The sequence below is a fragment of the Megalobrama amblycephala genome, linkage group LG18 (genome assembly GCF_018812025.1).
Source record: "Megalobrama amblycephala isolate DHTTF-2021 linkage group LG18, ASM1881202v1, whole genome shotgun sequence".
Classification (NCBI taxonomy): Eukaryota; Metazoa; Chordata; class Actinopteri; order Cypriniformes; family Xenocyprididae; genus Megalobrama; species Megalobrama amblycephala.
This window is the reverse complement of record NC_063061.1, coordinates 22,348,111-22,370,215: the sequence shown is the minus strand read 5'-3', so window position 1 is coordinate 22,370,215 and position 22,105 is coordinate 22,348,111. Positions and strand designations below refer to the sequence as shown.

Sequence of the window (22,105 nt, the reverse complement as noted above, 5' to 3'; positions counted from 1 at the left end):
TTTTAAATTTAGATATTTATATATCTAAAATACTGATCTAACTGTAACCTAGATATGAGGTTTTCACATCTATTCCATCCTAAACTCAGGAATTCAGTCACTGACTGTGTTTGAAATGGTAAACTAGCATACTACTCATCCTATTTCTGCAGTGTGTATACAGTATGCTCTTTTTTTTTTTTGGATGCATACCCAGATAACCTATTACATAGCATGCTGTGTGGAACATCGTATTCCACAATGCAGTGCACTCCAGGTTATTATGATTAACTAAAACTGTTACAAATTGTTAACTAATGAAAATAAAACTGAAATATAATCTTATTATATAAATATTAGATAAACAAACTTCAGTTAGTTGCCAAGTCAACATTTCAATATAGTTTTTAATTTCAATAATATTTTTATTTAGTTTGTTGAAGTACTAAAATGACTAACTGAAAATAAGTAAAAACTAAAACTGAAGTAAAATGAATTAATTTAAAATAGAACAAAAACTTGTGACAAAAGCACAAAACAAAAACATTAAACAAAAATTAACTAAAAATTAAACTAAAGTGAAATACTGTAAAATGTTTTCTACAGTACATACTGAGCAGTATTCAGTAAGTAGTACGCTTTTATTAATTCCAAACACAGCCATGGTCATTCTAAGCGAGCAATTACATCCATCTACATGCAGAGGGCGCTGCAAGACTTTTTTCAAAGAAACTTACCTAATACTGCCTCTTATCTAAGACATTCCCATTGTCTCAATTTAGATTTGAAATATCAAAGTTTAGGATTCCATATGTTGAAGATGTAAGTGGATTTCTAGCTCAGCCATAATCAAATCTGCATTACAGTTTTATGTGCCAGTATAGTGAATGTTGGTGTGGAAAAGCCTGTCTTGTTATTGGTTGCATATCTGGTTGTTTTTCTATGAGGGCTTATTAGTATGCAATAGTATGACTGAATGGAAAAAGATGGCCTTCTGTTTATTTGTTGGGGTTGTTGATTAGATAATTATTAGCCTAACATAATTGGGTCAGTTAACTGCCTAAAGATGGTGTACAAAAGCCCACAAAATGCATTCTCTCATATAGCAACTTCTTTAGAAGGGTTATTCCAGACGATGCTGCCTTCTCAAATCCTTATGTACCTGAAATAAATAAGTTTTACTGCTTATACAATAAAGAACCGCAACCCCATAAAGGTTTCCTGAGTGTTTTTCAAAGATTGATTTAAGCAACGACAATCTTAATAGGTTTCTAACAGGAAAATAACAACACTTTGTTTAAAAGTGAAGAGTTTATGTACTTTTAAGTCATGAGAAAGATGACACTACACAATATGACTTGCTTAGAGAACGGGACAGTCACACATGAAAAAATATGAAATGCATAAAAATGCAGTGCAAATTAAAATAATTCAATAATACAATGTACATAAAAGTGAGCTGGCAAAAACAACATGTGATATTAAACATAAATCAGTTAAACGACAGAATAAAGAATTATATATATAGATAGATAGATAGAATTGAGACTGATACAGGATGAAAATACAAATATTTGAGAAATATAGTCTTAAGCAGCACTGCAAGTCATTCACATCTTTGTCGAGTCTGTAATTCCATCCTCTGATATTTGAAGCAGCAAATACAGTCATCACAAACACAAACATTGACCTCTATAACCTTAATTTGTTTTCAGCTGCAGTTCGATATTATAAAAAATATATATATTACATGCATGAAAATGTCTGGCAGACAAAATACTAAGATAGAAGATTTGTAAAATCAAGTGATAAAATATTAATGTGATAGGAAATGGATGTATAAATGCTAGATCTCTAATGCATTATGGTTTTAAAAATCAACCAACATCATGTAAACCTGGAAATATTGATTCAGAAATTGAAATGGATATGGCTTAAGGCTTTTATACATTGATGGTCAGCATTAATAAAGGTTTGAGAAAGCGAGAAAAACTGGTATAGGCACAATAAGCACTGCTGTCAGTTTCATGTCTTGACATCTGATACTATCCAAATATACCTTTAGGCGGTTTGTAATCTATTTGGCAATCAAGCAGATTAGTTACACATGCTTGAAAAACACACAAGCACATGCACTCATATGACCAGGAGATGTTCCATAAACTATCAACCAAAAAAGGCAAACCACACACTGCGATAATCAATGTCTAAAAGATCAACCAGGTCTGGCCTGTATCGCTGTACTATCCTTTTAACTACTACAGAAATTGTAAGCGATAATAATTTCAATTTGCAAAGCCTATTCACTCCAAGTCCAAATTTTTGGTATGAAAAACATGCATGAAAAAAAAGTTTAAAACAAAGCTTTTTTGGGGGAGTCAGGGGCTCAAAATGATTTTATGACTTTATTATTCTTTAGCTGTATCAGATATCCTTCAGACAGAGGTTTTTACTTGGAACATCTTACTGATCATACATCAAAAAACAGCTCTGAGTGTGTATGTGGTGTATGTACAGTGGGTTGCAAAAGTCTGAGATCACTAGTGAAAATCTGTATATTTTGCATTTTCTAATATATGATATTGAAAAATGTAGATGAATTTCAGAATTTATCTGTATTTTGCTATAACAGCAGCACTCAAGCTGCATGAACTCCACAAATTTGTGTGCATGATTTAAAATGATCCAAAGCGAATCTTGAACATCTGACAGAGTCACATGATCACCAGTTTGCTTATTTGATTAGTGTCCTCGAAACTTAAACATTTCTTCTTCTTTTCACGTAATAATGTTTCTTAGTTTTAGATTTTCAAAAATCATTAAATGTTCAGGATTTTAAAAGGTGCAGTAAGTGATTTCTGAGGCCACATCCACACAAAGCCATAGCTTTCCCTATCCAATCTTTTTTTCCCTTGTTCTAAAAAAAAAAAAAAAATTCCGTAAGCAGAGCATCGTCTCAAGAAATATCAGCGTACATACGAAACCACTGAAACCGACTCAAAACGATGTAGGTTACATGCCAGACCAGTATGTGGCACTTTAATTCTGCCACAGAGATACACTAAAAATGGAGAAGAAGACTTGGAGCATGCGAGTCGAGGGGTCGAAATGTGGGGTGATGACATCATCGTTTCACGAAATATATGGATTGGCTGTAAACACGAAAACGCAAGGGTGTCGATTTATCCACTTTGGGAACCAGTTTCAAAAATGTAAGCAGTTTCAGGTTCCCAAAATGCCGGATCCATCTTGGCGAAATGCCGATACGATACAAAATTTTTACATATACAGCTAAATGCGTCTCCGTGTGGACGGGCTCTGAGAAACACTGTTGAAAGTGGATCAGAGTGAGTGCCACAACGCACTTGTAGCAAATCAGCTGCAGGGGGCGTGTCCACTCATAATGGGGGAGGAGAGAGACGATTTCAAATATCAACAGTGTTTCTCAGAAATTGCTTACTGCACCTTTAATAGCAGATTTCAATGTGGTCTCAGACTTCCAGACCCCGCTGTACATTATACTCACATGAGTGCATATTATGTAACGTCAGTCTGTTAATTTCTGCATGGATGCAGCAGTATGTGTGTATTTGTGTGGGTTTGTAGGTGGCTTTATGTGGCTCTTAGTTCAGTGCTTCAGGAAGGACTGCATCATGTCGATGGGCAGGGGGAAAATGATGGTGGAGTTCTTCTCGGCTGCGATGGTGTTGAGGGTCTGGAGGTAGCGCAGCTGCAAAGCTGAGGGAGACTCCGCGATCACCAGAGATGCCTCCTTCAGTGCCCGTGATGCATTCATTTCTCCCTCTGCGGCTATCACCTACCGATAGGAAAGAGGAGGTGTGAAGAAAAAACCATGTGCGTGTTTATTTTTGCAAACCTTGTATACCGCACCAAACTTCCAACCCTTGAAACCAATTTCAAATTGACGCCCACTTTTTGCCCTTTTAAGTCATACCTTGAGTCATAATCAGCTCAAGTGGTTTTGCTTTATGGCCCAGATTGTGCGTTGGGACATCAAGCGATGACCCAATACAGCACCAAATTATTTAGCAAAAATTGGAAACATAATGTCAAAACATTATTAATTTTACCACAAAATTTATAGGTAGAACAATATGTAATATTATTTAAAGAAAAATATTTACAATTATTAAAATTGTAACATTTTTAAATGCACAAATTCTGTAAATGTTTCTAAATGTATTTTAATGGTTTCACAAAACAATTTTTGGTTGGAACAAACTGTGTTTATTTTGCAATGCAAGTAAACCTCTATTTAATATAGCTTGAATTACATTTATTTTTGTCTTGCATCATTTTTGAGGATAAAGTTATGCCACACAACTTGTCCACACGGGCATCTGGCTAATATTTAAATATAAATGTATTTCTATTAAGTGAGAAATGAATTTGTGCAAAATAGGGTCAGATGAGAAGCACTGCTGTACGTTACTATATCTTCTCATTTAGTTGATGCAAAGAGCTACCGTTTATACTTTTACTAACCAGGTCAGTGGTTTCCCACTTCTCGCTGTGTGGTTGATGAAGGCAGGGGCATTGATTTGAAGAAAACATACTTGTATCTGAACTAAGCACTGAAGAGTAATTGTGCACCAAAAATAAACTCATTAAACTTCCTTTCCCATGTTCTTCTGAGAGCTTGTGTACATTTTTAAGGGGGGCATCTTCTATTGCACACAGAAGAGGTTAGCCAAGCATATAGCTGGAAATGCCAAAATACAGACTCTCACATAAATCAACGGATAAATTAGTGGAAACAGGAAAGGAGTTGTCACTTCCTGGTTTCAATGAGAGTATTGCGGTGGTCTTGCCTCAGAATGGTGAAGGATGAATAATATGTGTTTGCCAGCAAAATCCATACATATAATGAACATTCTAATGTATCTTTTGTGTGTGTATGTGAGAGTGTGGGTAATAAAGAAAAATGGTACATCAGACTTTTAGTGATCTGCACTATATAGCTTGATAAACATTATTCTTTTAATTTTGTGGAGACCATGATACATTTTCAAGATTCCTTGCAGAATAGAAATTTCAAAAGAACAGCATTTGTTTGAATTAGAAATCTTTTGTAATGTTATAAATGTCTTTACTGTCACTTTCGATTAATTTAATGTGTTTATTATAATTTATATATAATATTTAGTGCTTTCAAACGATTAATCGCGGTTAATCGCATCTATAATAAAAGTTTGTGTTTACATAATATAAGAAATATATATATATATATATATATATATATATATATATATATATATATATATATATATATATATATATATATATATATATATATATATATATATATATATATATATATATATATATATTATTTTTTTTTTTTTCCCTCATTAATGTACACACAGCACCCCATATTGACAGAAAAACACAGAATTGTTGACATTTTTGCAGATTTATTAAAAAAAGAAAAACTGAAATATCACATGGTCCTAAGTATTCAGACCCTTTGCTGTGACACTCATATATTTAACTCAGGTGCTGTCCATTTCTTCTGATCATCCTTGAGATGGGTCTACACCTTCATTTGAGTCCAGCTGTGTTTGATTATACTGATTGGACTTGATTAGGAAAGCCACACACCTGTCTATATAAGACCTTACAGCTCACAGTGCATGTCAGAGCAAATGAGAATCATGAGGTCAAAGGAACTGCCTGAAGAGCTCAGAGACAGAATTGTGGCAAGGCACAGATCTGGCCAAGGTTACAAAAATGGTAACCTGGTGGTGGTGGCAGCATCATGCTGTGGGGGTGTTTTTCAGCTGCAGGGACAGGACGACTGGCTGCAATCGAGGGAAAGATGAATGCGGCCAAGTACAGGGATATCCTGGATGAAAACCTTCTACAGAGTGCTCAGGACCTCAGACTGGGCCGAAGGTTTACCTTCCAACAAGACAATGACCCTAAGCACACAGCTAAAGTAACGAAGGAGTGGATTCACAACAACTCCGTGACTGTACTTGAATGGCCCAGCCAGAGCCCTGACTTAAACCCAATTGAGCATCTCTGGAGAGACCTAAAAATGAGGTGTGAAAAACTTGTTGCATCTTTCCCAAAAAGACTCATGGCTGTATTAGATCAAAAGGGTGCTTCTACTAAATACTGAGCAAAGGGTCTGAATACTTAGGACCATGCGATATTTCAGTTTTTCTCTTTTAATAAATCTGCAAAAATGTCAACAATTCTGTGTTTTTCTGTCAATATGGGGTGCTGTGTGTACATTAATGAGGAAAAAAAAATGAACAAATGATTTTAGCAAATGACTGCAATATAACAAAGAGTGAAAAATTTAAGGGGGTCTGAATACTTTCCGTACCCACTGTATATATATATATATATATATATATATATATATATATATATATATATATATATATATATATATATATATATATATATATATATATATATATATATATATATATATATATATTTCTTAATTATATACATGTATGTGTGTCTATTTATATATACATAGTAAATATACACAGTACACAAATATATTATGTAAACACAAAATTATTATTATAGATATGATTATCTTATTTAGTTAAAATAATTAATAAAATAATTTGTTTTTTTTTAAATTATTTTTTCAAAAAGTATAATTATTATAAGTCTTTCTAAGACTACAAACAGTATTTTAAAAAAAAGTATTTATTTAAACAGTTCAACCACATTTGTAATGAATGAATGTCACTGCATTAGATAATACCAATTCTTTCCCTTAAGTCTACTTATAATGTTAGGCAAGGCATTAAAAACAGTCCTGATTTGGTTTCATATAATTTTTAATCCTCTTTCTGACCCTTGGCCCTTACTACATATCAAAAGCACGTTACCTTAGCTCTGGCCTCTCTGGACGCTTCAGCCTCGGCCGCCATGGCCCTCTGGAGCTGCAGGGGCAGTTTGACATCCTTAATCTCCACACGTTCCACTTTAATACCCCAGTCATCTGTGGCATCATCTAGTGAGGACTGAGGAAAAAAAACAAGGCAATCAAAAAACAAAAAAGGATTAGTTCACTTTCAAATGAAAATTACCCAAAGCTTTATTCACCTTCACCCTCTATCCTAGTTGTGTTTGACTTTCTTTTTTTCTGATGAACACAATCGGAGATATATTAATAAATATCCTGACGCATCCAAGCTTTATAATAGCAGTGGGATCAATGAGTTTGAGCTGAAGAAAGTGCTTCCATCCACATCCATCCATCATAAACATATTCCACATGGCTCCAGGGGGTTAATAAAGGCCTTCTGAAGCGATGCGATGCGTTTTTGTAAAAAGGTTTTTTTCCATATTTAACAAGTTATGAAGTAAAATATCTAGCTTCCACCAGACCGCCTTCCGTATTCAAATTACAGAAAAAAAATAAACTGGCGTCACGTCAGTTGAGGTAAGGCATAGGACATAGCGTAAGCTTTTTGAACTGTGAGAGTTTTACACTTTCTTCATAAGAAAGAAAGATTTTTTTTTTTTTATAAAAACACCGCTTTGATTCAGAAGGCCTTTATTAACCCCCTGGAGCTGTGTGGAGTACGTTTATGATGAATGGATGTGGATGGAGACACTTTCTTCAGCTCAAACTCATTGATCCCGCTCACCGCCATTATAAAGCTTGGATGCATCAGGATATTTATTAATATATGTCCGATTATGTTCATCAGAAGAAAGTTATATACACCTATGATGGCTTGACGGTGAGTAAAGCTTGGGGTAATTTTCATTTGAAAGTGAACTAATCCTTTAAAGCCCCATGCTCCTCAGAATTTTGAGCTCTGTGCTAAGTGGTCCTGCCATTAAGAATGTTCACCATATTTTTTTAAAGGATGTCTGATGGAATGAGCGAACATCGAGTCACGTGCAAACTGAGGAAGTCAAGCTAGATATGTCAGCATCTCGGCTGAGCTCTGATGACAGCACTGCCTGAAGACATGCAATGTCTGCTTGAATTAGGTCTAGCTGAAATCAATTTGATTAAGCTCCAATTTTAATTTTTTGGGTGATCAGTTCTTTTAAAAAACTATAACTCTTGTTTTTACAATGTCTGTATGTGTTTAATGCGATACCTGCATACTATGGGCGATTTCTTCACGGTCAGACAGGATCTCTGATAGGTTCTTTGTACCCAGCACATTCCTCAGGGTGGTCTGTGCCAACAGACGAGTGGCCGCATCAGCATTGGTGATGTTGGCTACTGCCAGTGTTGCGTTTTGAACACGGTAGTAAACGACACCATCTACACTCACTGTCACAGAGTCCTTTGTCAGCACCTATGAGGAAGCACACAGGCCATTTAATCAAAAACATCATCAGGGTGAAACACATGAAAAACAACTTCAAAACTATACTACTGGTTAAAAGGTTGGAAAAATTAAGATTTTTTTTTTTGTTTGAAAGAAATCTCTTATGCTCACCAAGGCTGCATTTCAAAATACAGTTAAAAAAAAAGTAATATTGTGAAATAATATTACAATTTAAATATATTTTAAAATGTAATGTATTCCTGTGATGCAAAGCTACCATTTCAGCAGCCCTTACTTCAGTCTTCAGTGTCACATGATCCTTCAGAAATCATTCTAATATGCTGATTTGATGCTCAAGTAACATTTCTTTTTATTATCAATGTTGAAAACACTTGTGCTGTTTAATATTTTTCTGGAAACCGTGATACACTTCCAAACGTTTCAAAAGCTTGAGGTAGATAGATTTTAAAAATATATATTTTATTTAACAAGGATGTATTAAACTTATCAAAAGTGACAGTAAAGACATTTATAATGTAACAAGATTTCAAATAAATGTCATTCTTTCAAACTTTCTATTTATTAGTGAATCCTGAAAAAGAAATATATAACAGTTTCAAGAAAGATATTAAGAATAAAAAATTCAGCTCTGTCATCACAGAAATAAATTATATTTTAAAATATATTAAAATAGAAAACATTTATTTTAAATTGTAATAATATTTCACAATATTACAGTTGTACTGTATTTTTGATCAAATAAATGCAGCCTTGGTGAGCCTAAGAGACTTTCAAAAATCATAATTATTCCAAACTTATGACCGGTAGTGTATATGGCAATTGTCTTTAAAGGATTTAAATATTTGTCATTGCCTTTAAATATATGTCATTTCTGCACCACTAGTGGCACAAATTGAACAAGCTCCCCAAAAACTCCAACAACCCACATTTTGGGATGTCAACTTACAAATGGCTTGCTTATAGTGCCTGCACATTAAACTGTGTGGAAAAAGTATTAACATATTAACAAAAATAAAATGTTTCTCCTTTCAATTGATGGTGTTCATGGGTTAAAACAAAGGCTAAACTTGAAGATTAGTGTGCATGTGATCTCACCTCCTGAGGGGGGATATCAAAGGTGATGGTACGCATATCCACATTGATAAAGCTGTCTGTGCACGGCAAGATGAAAAAAAGACCTGTGTGAGAAAACACAAAAATACAACAAGGGATTTAAGGCACTAGCAGCAGACACTAATAATAATCAGTAACTCCTAGTAACACAAAGCTAATCTTCAATAAGTGCACAACTGGCAATCTACCAAGTACCACTATGCCCGCCAACTGGATTCAGCTGACTGCATTCACGTGTTTAATGAATGATCACACTAGCATCTGCTTTAATGCTTTACAGTACAGAACATGAACAGCAGTTTATAGGATTAGATTTTCCGAATAATGGAAAGAAGTCATATACTACACAACATTATTGTGTAATAACTAACATACACATACATACATATATACAGTACAGTCCAGAAGTTTGGAACCACTAAGATTTTTAATGTTTTTAAAAGAAGTTTCGTCCGCTCACCAAGGCTACATTTATTTAATTAAAAATACAGTAAAAAACAGTAATATTGTGAAATATTATTACAATTTAAAATAACTGTTTTCTATTTGAATATATTTCACAAAGTAATTTATTCCTGTGATGGCAAAGCTGAATTTTCAGCATCATTACTCCAGTCTTCAGTGTCACATGATCCTTCAGAAATCATTCTAATATGCTGATCTGCTGCTCAAGAAACATTTAATGTGTACAATTGTACAAAATATTTGTGTACAATTTTTTTTTCAGGATTATTTGATGAATAGAAAGTTCAAAAGAACAGTGTTTATCTGAAATCTAATCTTTTGTAACATTATAAATGTCTTTACTGCCACTTTTGATTGATTTAATGCATCCTTGCTGAATAAAAGTATTCATTTCTTTAATTTCTTTTCAAAAAAATACAAATAAAAATTCTTACTGACCCCAAACTTTTGAACGGTAGTGTATAATGCTACAGAAGCTTTGTATTTCAGATAAATGCTGTTCTTTTGAACTTTCTATTCATCAAGGAATCCTGAAAAAAAAGTACACAACTGTTTTCAACATTGAAAATAATCATAAATGTTTATTGAGCAGCAAATCAGCATATTAGAATGATTTCTGAAGGATCATGTGACACTGAAGACTGGAGTAACGATGCTGAAAATTCAGCTTTGCATCACAGGAATAAATTACTTTGTCAAATATATTTAAATAGTACACAGTTATTTTAAATTGTAATCATATTTCATAATATTACTGTTTTTTACTGTATTTTTAATTAAATAAATGTAGCCTTGGTGAGCAGACGAAACTTCTTTTAAAAACATTAAAAATCTTAGTGGTTCCAAACTTTTGGACTGGACTGTACTGTACTGTACTGTATATATATATATATATATATATATATATATATATATATATATATATATATATATATATATATATATATATATATATATATATATATATATATATATATATATATATATGTTAGATAGTCTCACATACATACTGAATCATGACAGTTCTTAAAAGAAAAAAGGCGGTACAATGTTGAATCTTGTACACAGGCAATAGGGGAAAAAAAAGTTTTCCCAGAGTCATCAGGATTTGTCAGTCTGTTCAGAGGTTTATATGCTACTGTGTAAAATTCCACTCACATTCAACCCTAAATACAGCCATGGAGGAGGAGCCCACTGCAGATTGTTTACAGACCCCAGCAGCCTCAAAGAGAACCAAGAAATCAAGCTTACTTTTCAGGCCTAAACTGTAGTATAAATGGCATTTAGCGATCAAGAAAAATAAATATTGCCTCAAAAAGAACTCCCGAAAAAGTTGATAAAGAAAGTCCACAATGAAAAGCCTCTGTTGACTTTTAGGGCATAAGACGGATAAAGTAGGTGGACTAACTCTAAAAATAGACACTACCCTCATAAGTTCATTCCTGGAGGGAAAGCCCTGCGGATTCATATTCCAAAACACAGCATAAACAATACACACCAGAGACACAACAACAATCACAGCCACTGATTAGTGTCATTAACTCTAACTAAACAAATACATTTAAATTTCCTAAAAGGAAATATCAGTGTTTGCTAAAGCAGTAAAAGAACAGTTTTAATTTAGGTAAGCTTAGGTTTGCTGAATTAAACGAAACGAAAAGCTGAATCAAAGCTGCATCACAATTTTTTTCCTGTTGCTGCTTTGCACAGGATGCAACATTCTACTGCCTTTTTTACATTTAAGAACCGTCACAATTCAGTATGCAAATAAACGCAAAAAAAAGAAGACCAATTGCAACCGCAGTATGCAAATATTTCAATGATGCCATCAATGTTGGTTACACTTTGAAAGGAAATGTAAGTTAGGGTGCTTCTCAATATCCCTCGTTTCCTCACTCCTCCGTCCTTCATCCTATGACCCGGAAACAGATTGAGTTCAGCCATCCTGAAGGACATCTCAATTCTCTAATTGCGCCACGAGGAGGCGAGGAACGAGGAGTGAGGAAGCTTCCAGAGGAGACATGAGTGAGGATACACAGGTGTATCCTTTGCGGAAGTCTTTCTCATCGAAAAACCTGATGCATGTATACATTTTTTTCCATACTATGGAAGTTAATGGTGCCCCAGCACTGTTTGGTTACAAACATTCTTCAAAATAACTTCCTTTGTGTTCAGCAGAACAAAGAATTTTATACAGGTTGGGAACAACTTATGTGTGAGTGAATGATGACAGAATTTTCATTTTGGGCGAACTCTCTCTTTAATGGGACATTTTCAAACTTTAATCTGAAATTTCTTCAAAAATAGCATATCTAAAGGTACAGTCACATTAGTGACATTTCAGAAAGATTTCACATGTAAAAAAGTTCCCATGTCTATTGTAAATAGTGTAGTGATGTGTGAAGCACAGCTCTCACACAGAAGTCACTTTCAAAATTAGCAGCTTTCTATTGTTAAACGTGGTGAATGTGTGTGACCAACTTGAACAAGACAGAAATCTGCATGGGGAACTTCTCCGCCTTCACATTAAAAGTCCTGATCGCACAGATTTCTATACTGAAATGACTGTATTTTGCCCACAAAATTTCACAGAGCAACAGTAAATGTGGGCGCAGCTTAAAGGGTTAATTCACCAAAAAATGAAAATAATGTCATTTATTACTCACCCTCATGTCGTTCTACACCCGTAAGACCTTCGTTAATCTTCGGAACACAAATTAAGATATTTTTGATGAAATCCGATGGCTCAGTGAGGCCTCTATTGAGAGCAAAGCCATTCAAACTCTCAAGGTCCATAAAGGTACTAAAAACATATTTGAAACAGTTCATGTGAGTTCACTGGTTCAATCTTAATATTATAAAGTGACAAGGATACTTTTTGTGCGCCAAAAAAAACACAATAACAACTTTTCAACAGTATCTATATGGGCACGATTTTTTTAAATCAGTCCATAGATATTGTTGAAAAGTCATTATTTTGTTTTTTTGGCCCACAAAAAAAACTAAATAAAATTCAGGTTGAACCACTGCAGTCACGTCGACTGTTTAACGATATCTTTAATACCTTTCTTGAAAAGAAACCTTGAAAGTGTGGGTTACATCGCTGTCTATAGATGAGTCATATCAAAGTCCCTTTAAGACAAGTCATTTCACTTGGCGGCCATCTTTGAACCGCCTCTCGGGCATCCTGGGCATCATGCAGCTCCTATCTCTTTGAATGGGGAAACATCAGATTCTCCAAAACTGTTCGCCAACCTTATGATTAAATTTCATATTTGAAATCACCAATGAAATCTAACAACAACCAACTCATACATTTAGTTTCTAAACGCTCGAATCATGACAAAAAAGCTGCATTTTTTCAGGCTGGATCAAGCTAATGCGCATGCGCAGACCTAAATGCGCGTCTCTTCGGAGGCGCGCGTCTGACTGTTTCTATAGAAACCGGTGATTCTAACGGCCGCTGAAGTGACGTGATGACTTTACCAGTCGGCGATTGGCTCTTGGCTTTAGAAGGCGGGACTTATTCCGCCATATTGCGCGTTACACTTTCTCCCATTCAAAACAATACGAGTGACACGTCTTGTGTTATTCTATAGTCTTTGGTCATATACAGCTCAGATTTCATCAAAAATATCTTAATTTGTGTTTAGAAGGTAAACGAAGGTCTTACGAGTGTGGAACGACATGAGGGAGAGTAATTAATGACAAAATTTTCATTTTTGGGTGAAATAACACTTTATAGATATATCCAGTCACTGAGATCAACCTCCATGAAAATCCTATAATCACCAGGGCGACCACAGTACTGTGTGAAACCTGATCCAGAATTTCAATGAAACATGTGACACCATGGCAGCAGGGCCACAAAAAAAAGATGGATGGTTATCGGATATCTGGTCAAATGACTTTTATGACTTAGAAGGCTAGAGTACAGTACAGAGCAGGTTATGAGGTGTATGACTAGCCTGACATTACAACCTCAGATTTTAGTACCTTTTTATATAGCAATTACTATCTAACTGCAAAGATCACTATGCAAGATCATTATGTGCCCTTGAAATAAAACGTAATGCTTTCAAGGTAATATGATCTTATTCGGGCGTCTCATGAATGCCTATTTCCCTGAATATAATAAATTTTTCTATCATATAAGCTCATGATTAAGCAAGGTAAAATTATTTAATGTCCATTTTTGTGTATGTGTATCGTCCTCAACTATCCTGACATTGAAAAAAAATGTGGTTTACTCAGGTCAGCAGAAATGCAAACAGATCACTTCTGTTTCTCTGCAGCACAAGCCTGTTTTTGCCTTGTGACAAGCAGGGATTGTGGTGGACAGCCACAGCACAAATGCAAACAAGCAGAGTTAAAAAAAATTCACTTTTAACCACACACACAACAGCAACACAAGTGTGATCACTGTTTACAGACAAGATCACTATCACATGAAACACTTAAACCACCAGCGCTGATTAAATCAGAATGATCAAATGATATTGATTTTTCTTTTACCTGGTCCTTTGGCTCCTCCTCGTAAAATGCGTCCCAGACGAAAGATAATTGCCCTTTCATATTCCTTCACTATCTGTAGGAACAAGAAGTATTTTTATCTCATAAAAAGAGCTAAATTACAGCAGTTTAAAACAGCGGAAAGTAAAACGGCCTCCCAATTACATCATTTAGATGTTGAATGGCAACTTTTATTATGCTTTCATCATCTCCATTTTAAAGATAAAAATAAAGATGATAAAGATAAGGCTTCTCACTTCGCATAAAAAATGTTAGACTACTTCTTGGTGGGCCAGTTGTCAAAACCAAATTTATTTACAAAGTACATATTTTAGGGTTCCTACAACCAATTAATTTTCATTTCTTTTCCAACTGTTCATAACCTCCAAATAAGGACTGTAAAATCATGTTATAGAGATGGCACTGGTGAAGGGCAATTTAATGAAGCATTTGCTGAGTTGTGCATAACTAGGAATTGCTTTATGGATGCACAACCTATAGATATCATATTGGCTGATAGCAGATTTTTATTTATCATTTGATATGGGATGTATCGGTCAAAACTAGATATTTAATTGTAGATGCTCATTTCCCTTATTTTTACATTTAGATTACATTTGCTGTCATTGCTGTAAATGCTCACTTAATATTTAATAATGTTTATAATTAATTATTAACATTGTTAAATGTAATCTTCAGCAAAACTTAAAATTAATATACTTTACATTATAATGTTGTGACGTCTAAATTCACTTGTAGCATTTAAAACATGTTATTCTCCATTATATATTATATTATATTACATTACATTATATTATAGTCCATTTAATGCCAGAACATAATTATCAACTTCTCAATATTGGCCTGCCCAGAATTTTAATACAAACGTGTATCCCCCTAAATATTTTATATTTTTTCCATGAATTTTTAAGATTTTTTTTATTTATTTTTTTTCAAATATTTTTCCATAAATTATAGATCAAAGATTTTCCTAGGATTTCAATGACCTTGGGAACCCCGATATACAAAGATTTACAGAAACAAAAGGCTGTGGGTCCTGGTGAGCCATCCCCGCCTGGAAATGAACGCACTTGACCACAATCCGTATGACATCCCACTAATTAAAGGACCACCGCCAAGTACCTTAATGCACATCCATATGGAAAGAGGCAGGGTCAGCAACGTGAGCAGGATGGAGAAAAGCACCAGGATCCATCCACATAAGCCAATGTCACTGTCTGTGTTCTCCAAGGCTGGAAGGCAAAATAAATATGCTTATGCATAAACTTGCATTATATTACTATAAAAAGAGATAAGAATAAGTCACACACTAATGCACATTACCCTAACATAACCCATAAAACTGACGGGTTACACGAGTTTAAACATGCAAAAACACAATATTCTAGCTACAAGCTGAAGTGCATGCATTAGAGTGGTGGTAGTCTGCATATGTATCAAGGGACTTCAGCAGCACATTACCAACATTGAGAACATAAGATATTTTCATTGCTGCCATTCTACCCACATTAATAAAACCAAACCACACATAGCAAATGAACGCTTCCCTACAGTTAAAATCAAAATTAAGAAACAAGCGAAACTGGCTTTGCTTTGAAATCACACCTACCTGGAGTATCATCAATTGTGTGACACCATCGATCTACAGAGAAATGTAACTGTAAGAGGCTACTGTATGTGTGGCCTATTAGTCTACAAGTCCATTTGCACCAATAAGGGATAAGACGTGTTCTTTAGGAGATGCAAATACATCCGGAGCAAATTACATTAACTGCAGGGACAGTGAGAGATAAATAAGATTGGATGCAAAGGATATGATTACTGAGCAGGACAGTGATTGTAGAATGATTAAATCATCACAGTCCAGATCTTTGACCATCAGTCACATGATCTGAATAAACTCCTGAACTGAATCTTAAACTATTAAACCCAGTGTTGCACAATAATATAATGTTTAATTTTGCTTAAAGATGACAAGCAACTCCAAATGTTGTTGAACACAAATAATCAGGAAAATTCTAGACATTTATAAGCAATGCAGATGCATTCTTGTTTTATTTTACTACATTTACTATAGCATACTATACTGCACCACACTATTATTATATCACACCATACTATACTATACTACATCATATGTTTACATTATTATACCTTCATTATTTTGCGAGATAAATTCAGGGCCTGAAAAAATAAACAACAAAACACCAGGTCATTGTTCTGATGAATATAGAAGTTCTTGGGGAGTGCTATAGGATTCATTTTAACGTTGCTGGGGTATGAGCACCTGTTGTTGCCCAGTTTGGCACAGAAAATAAGAGACACACCCATGCTTCACTACCAATAATAACAGAGCCTGAAGAAAATGAAGGGGAAGCATGGACGTGCTTCCAATGTTTATATATTTTCTAATGCATTTTTTCTCTTTTTAAAGGCAATATACAGAGATATTTAGTATGGCTTATTCGTTTTATGTGAACTGAATGCAGCGTATATGTAACACACGCAACGGTGCAAACACGTGATATTAATAATTCAATAGTAGCCAACCTATTTGTCGATCCTTCCTTGCTTGCTCTCTCATTGCAGCTGTTTCCCTGCCATCTTCCATTGTAGGAGATATCTTTGAATTATTCAGGGTTGATATGGAGTAGACCTTCAAAACACTTCCAGTCGGAGATCGCTTCTCAGTAATGTGTTTCAGCACGGGACATGTCGGACTCTACGTGCGCTTCAACCCCCCTCTGAATGCAAGGGGTTGGGCTGGAGTGTGGAGTAGGCGGGCATTACTGTTATCTGTGACCTAAAAACGGAAGTGGGTAGAATTATATTTTTAACGATAAAACATTGAAAACAGGCCTTTGAAGGTTGTTAATCGCTGATGTATAATTTTGTTGAAACTATCAGTATGCATTATTTCTACTCATTTTTATATAATCGTGTTCAACAGCGGGATTCCTGGTGAAAAACTACATAACCCATAATTCTGCAGATAAATCTCCACCAATCAGAGAATCGAAACAAGGAACTCGCGCCAAAAGAAGTCTTTTGCGTCTGAGAAATGATGTGATAGAGTCAGTCACCATACGTTTTCAAAGTATTTAGCCAACATGTTTGTTTATTTTTCCATATTTTGCAATTAACGTAAAATATATTGTTTCTATCTCTATACATAGTCAACAGATTTATATTTATCCATCATTTGTCAACTATAATCCATCGACCAATCACAGTCATTTGAGATTATTGGGGTAAGGTCATTTAAAACTCATTTGAGTTGAATGCAGGGATGGATTACCGTTTGAAACGCCTTCAACTCGTTGGAAGTGATATGTGTAGGCTATTAAATCATTTTCTCTGGTAAAAACGCCATGAGATTTTAATGTTGCTTATAATGTTTGACTTTCTGAGCCCCATTGCGCCCTCTGGAGGAGGAGGAGACCTCCCAATCAATGGAAAAGAATCTGACTCAACCAACACCATCTAGTGTTGTGGAGTGATGTGCTTATTGCTGTTATTCATAACTCTTCATTCATTCGATTAGCAATTAGCATGCGTTTATATTCAAACTTCTTTAAAAGAAGCATTTCAGGAGATGGTAACAGACGAGTTGCGAAATTAAATGCCAAAATATCTAGAACAGAGATATATGTGTATAGGGCAATAATATGTAAGATTAAAGGGATAGTTTACCCAAAAATGAAAATTCTGTCATAATATACTCACCCTTGAATTATTCTTAACCTGTATGAATTTATCTCTTCTGCTGAACACAAAATAAGATATTTTGAAGAATATGGGCAACCAATCAGGCCTAACCCTTTAGTTCACCCAAAAATGAAAATAATGTCATTTATTACTCACCCTCATGCCGTTCCACACCTTTAAGACCTTTGTTCATCTTCTGAACACAAATTAAGATATTTTTGATAAAATCTGATGGCTCAGTGCGGCCTACATAGCCAGCAATGACATTTCCTCTCTCAAGATCCATTAATGTACTAAAAACATATTTAAATCAGTTCATGTGAGTACAGTGGTTCAATATTAATATTATAAAATGACAAGAATATTTTTGGTGCACCAAAAAAAAAAAAAAAAAAAACGACTTATATAGTGATGGCAGATTTCAAAACACTGCTTTAGGAAGCTTCAGAGCGTTATGAGTGTTTTGTGTCGGATCAGCAGTTCGGAGCGCCAAAGTCACATGATTTCAGCAGTTTGGCGGTTTTACACGCGATCCGAATCATGAATCGACACAAAAGATTCATAATGCTCCGAAGCTTAATGAAGCAGTGTTTTGAAATCGACCATCACTAGATAAGTCGTTATTTGTTTTGGCACACCAAAAATATTCTCGTCGCTTTATAATATTAATATTGAACCACTGTACTCACATAAACTGATTTAAATATGTTTTTAGTACCTTAATGGATCTTGAGAGAGGAAATGTCATTGCTTTGAATCCAGGCCTCACTGAGACATCGGAACTAAAATATCTTAATTTCTGTTCCGAAGATGAACAAAGGCCTTAAAGGTGTGGAACAACATAAGGGTGAGTAATAAATGACTTTATTTTCATTTTTGGGTGAACTAAGTAGTATGGGGGGGGGGAATATTATGGAAGTCAATGGGGTCCATCAACTGTTTTGTTACCAACCTTCTTCAAAATATCTTCTTTTGTGTTCAGCAGAAGAAAGAAATTCATATAGTTTTGGAACATCTTGAGGGTGAATAAAGTCAGAATTTTCATTTTTTGGCTGAACTATCCCATTAAGTAGGTAATTAAGTAGGTAAATGCTCTCTTTATTTACTCACAGTCATAATGTTCCAGTATATAACAATGTCATACTGATGGAGCAATGTGAAGTGTGACATGAGCTCTTTAAGTTTTCTTGAAGATAAGCTTTTCATTTGGGTGATGTTTGGGAAATCCACATAATGTTGTAATCCTTAAAAATATTATGGACCAAGAAAAGCAACTTGAAAGAGTTAGAGGGGCCAATTTTTGCCATGTTATAATCTTTAGAAAAATAATTAAAATCAATTGGGGAATTGATATACATTAATTAAACAATAAAATGTGAATGAATTAATTTAAAAATCAACAATTACACAGTTAAAAAAAATAATTTCATAAAAACATAAATAAACAATTTGAAAATGCAAGTCTATAATCACATTTGGTACCACTTTTTTCTTCTTCGTTATGTGGGAAATTTGTAATAGAGCAATAGAGAAAAGGCAATAAACAAATTAAAAACACATATATGCTTCATAATCACATATTTAAAAAATTCATTTTCAATTTTCAAAAATATACTTTTTTGCATTTTGCTTCCATGTTCATCTATTTGTTTCTTCTGCTCACAAAATCTGCATTTAGTCGATCAAAAATGCAGCAATATTGTGAAATTGTATAATCTCGTTATTTTTATTGAAAATCTTTTATTCTATTCTATATGAATCAATATCCCTTTGTGTGCGGTGTTAATATACACAAAGCATGTACATGTATAGCATGTTGCTGTTTTCATGATGAGCACTCCACATATGCTGCTATTTCTGTTTTGTTGGAAAAACACTTCTGAAACACCAATGGGTGTTAATTTTGTTCTCAAGTACATTGTATGTTGTGCCAGTTAATAAATGTCCCTTTTTAAACTGCACTCTATTAATGCAGGCCTTTGAAGAGACGAAGGAGTGTGTGGACGAGTCATAGCGCTCGTGTTCTCATGGTCAAAGTGACCGAAGCTTACAGTCATTCCTCTCACACCCTTCGTTTTCTGGGCGTCAATCCAGACAGCCCCTCTCACCATTCCTGTCGATCCTAGAGGTGCGATTATCCTGAGAAAGTAAGGGGAACGGATGCGCTGCTCGCTGGAGTGGTCTGGGACTCCATGGCGGCTAATCCTCTTTTAATTAGGCTAAGGAGAGAGGATATGGGACCCCCCTGGCTTAGTCACAGCACATTGACAAAGCACCAAGCTGGGAGAAGTGCACATCACTGACTGCTAGCAGCCTGTTAGGGCCTTACGCTGCCTTCTCATGTGTGAAAAAATGCTCTTCCCTCACCAGCGGCTACCTCGGATTTGACCTTTTCCTTCAGAGCTAAAGATTTTTCTTGAGCTCCATGTAGTCACGGAGGATGAGTTACAAAACACGCCCGATGCATTACTGCTCTCGGTTTCTCACTTGAGCTCTCTTTTTCTCTTTCTTCCTCAGTAAATCGCACATTCTTTCATGCGATCCTCTCTGTTTTTGTCTTGTACCACCTTAATGATTGCTGACAGAATCCCTCCAAGGTTCTGAGGTCTATAAAAGTGTGCGAATCAATTCTGGTGCATATCAAATCATCTGCTGTTCACAGGCTTCTGAACATGGTTCGATGGAGACAACAGAAGCATCATGTCGAAGCACACTTTCTATAGATGTTCTACACAATTCGCATTGTTCCTATGTAGAACAAAATGCTGTGTTGTTTCCTAAGTCCTTTTTTTAATGTTTTTTTCAGGAATCAGGAATATTATTCAGACCCATGATGTTGATGTACACAAAGCCTGGTTGCATCATCACACTCCACATGTTCTGCAACAATGAATAGGCCTATTTGCAGATGGAAAAACAGGTAAACCAACATGAAAGAGAGCAAACAGCATTCAGTGCAATTGCGCTCTTGACACACAAGAGGGAGGTATTACTCCTCAAACAAATAAGACTTGATTGATCTTTTGGTCATTTGTAGCTTGCACTGAAGGCACTGTATAGGGACCTTACAAATAAGTAATGAGCAATTATTGGGGTTTCATAATTACTAAAATCTGTGGCTTTCAAAACAGCTATGTAACATTTAAATGTTCCTCTATGTTTGATTGTAGTTCAACTAAAAGGAAAGTGCCATAAAAGAATGTACGCTATGCAAAATGGCTCAGATACTGTTGGTAATGGTGGTCAGCTTAGATTAGGATGTTTGGGGTCGGTAAATATTTTTTAATGTTATTGAAAAAGTCTCTTATGCTTACCAATTTGCTGCAATTATTTGATCAAAAATACAAAAAAAAAAGCAATATTGTGAAATATTATTAAATTTTAAAATAACTGTTTTATATTTTAATATATTTTAAGAATGTAATTTATTCGTGTCATGGCAAAGCTGAATTTTCAGCATCATTACTCCAGTCTTCAGTGTCACATGATCCTTCTGAAATCATTCTAATATGCTGATTTGCTGTTCAAGAAATATTTCTTATTTTTATCAGTGTTAAAAACAGTTAAACTGCTTAATTTTGGGAATCATTTTTTTTTCAAGATTCTTTGATGAATAGAATGTTCAAAAGAACATTATTTATTTGAAGTAGAAAACTTTTAGAACATTATTAATGTCTGTCACATTTGATTGAATTAATTTCTTTCAAGTATATATATATATATATATATATATATATATAAATGGCTGTGTGTGTGTGTGTGTGTGTGTGTGTGTGTGTGTGTGTGTGAATTTAATAATAATATAATATTCTCTGCAATTATTTCCGTTCAGTGCAATATATCTGAATATAAGATTTTAATTTAATTAGATTTTTTGTTTTACCATTTTGAAAGTAACTAACAAAATGTATGAAAAAATGAAAAACAGGATAGCATTTATCATGGCAGTTTAAAAAATGATTCAAGTTCATTATTTTATTAAATTGCCTACGCTGTAA

At 34.6% G+C, this 22,105-nt stretch overlaps 2 protein-coding genes across 6 annotated transcripts in view; one reads left to right on the top strand and one right to left on the bottom strand.

Annotated features, from left to right (window-relative positions):
* Positions 1-1,275: 1,275 nt before the first annotated feature.
* On the bottom strand, positions 1,276-17,169 carry stom (stomatin). Of its 2 annotated transcripts, XM_048165343.1 has the most exons (8): positions 16,950-17,169; positions 16,009-16,041; positions 15,522-15,631; positions 14,382-14,454; positions 9,384-9,466; positions 8,091-8,294; positions 6,861-6,995; positions 1,276-3,796 (listed from the first exon to the last, which is right to left on the bottom strand). In XM_048165343.1, the coding sequence occupies exons 1-8, from the start codon at positions 17,008-17,010 to the stop codon at positions 3,608-3,610; spliced, it is 888 nt and encodes a 295-aa protein (XP_048021300.1). In that variant the 5' UTR covers positions 17,011-17,169; the 3' UTR covers positions 1,276-3,607. The 2 variants fall into 2 exon arrangements, with proteins under 2 accessions (XP_048021300.1, XP_048021301.1); XM_048165344.1 differs by lacking the exon at positions 16,009-16,041 and having other exon boundaries at positions 16,950-17,166.
* Positions 17,170-17,451: 282 nt separating this feature from the next.
* Positions 17,452-22,105, top strand: part of barhl1b (BarH-like homeobox 1b) — a 43,794-nt gene continuing 39,140 nt past the window's right edge. For 3 of the 4 annotated variants that reach the window (XM_048165339.1, XM_048165337.1, XM_048165340.1), the window contains exons 1-2: positions 17,458-17,650; positions 20,914-21,027. The gene's annotated coding sequence lies outside the window, so the exon portion shown is untranslated. Of the gene's footprint in view, positions 17,651-20,913; positions 21,028-22,105 lie in introns of all 4 variants that reach the window. The other variant, XM_048165338.1, reaches the window with a different exon arrangement.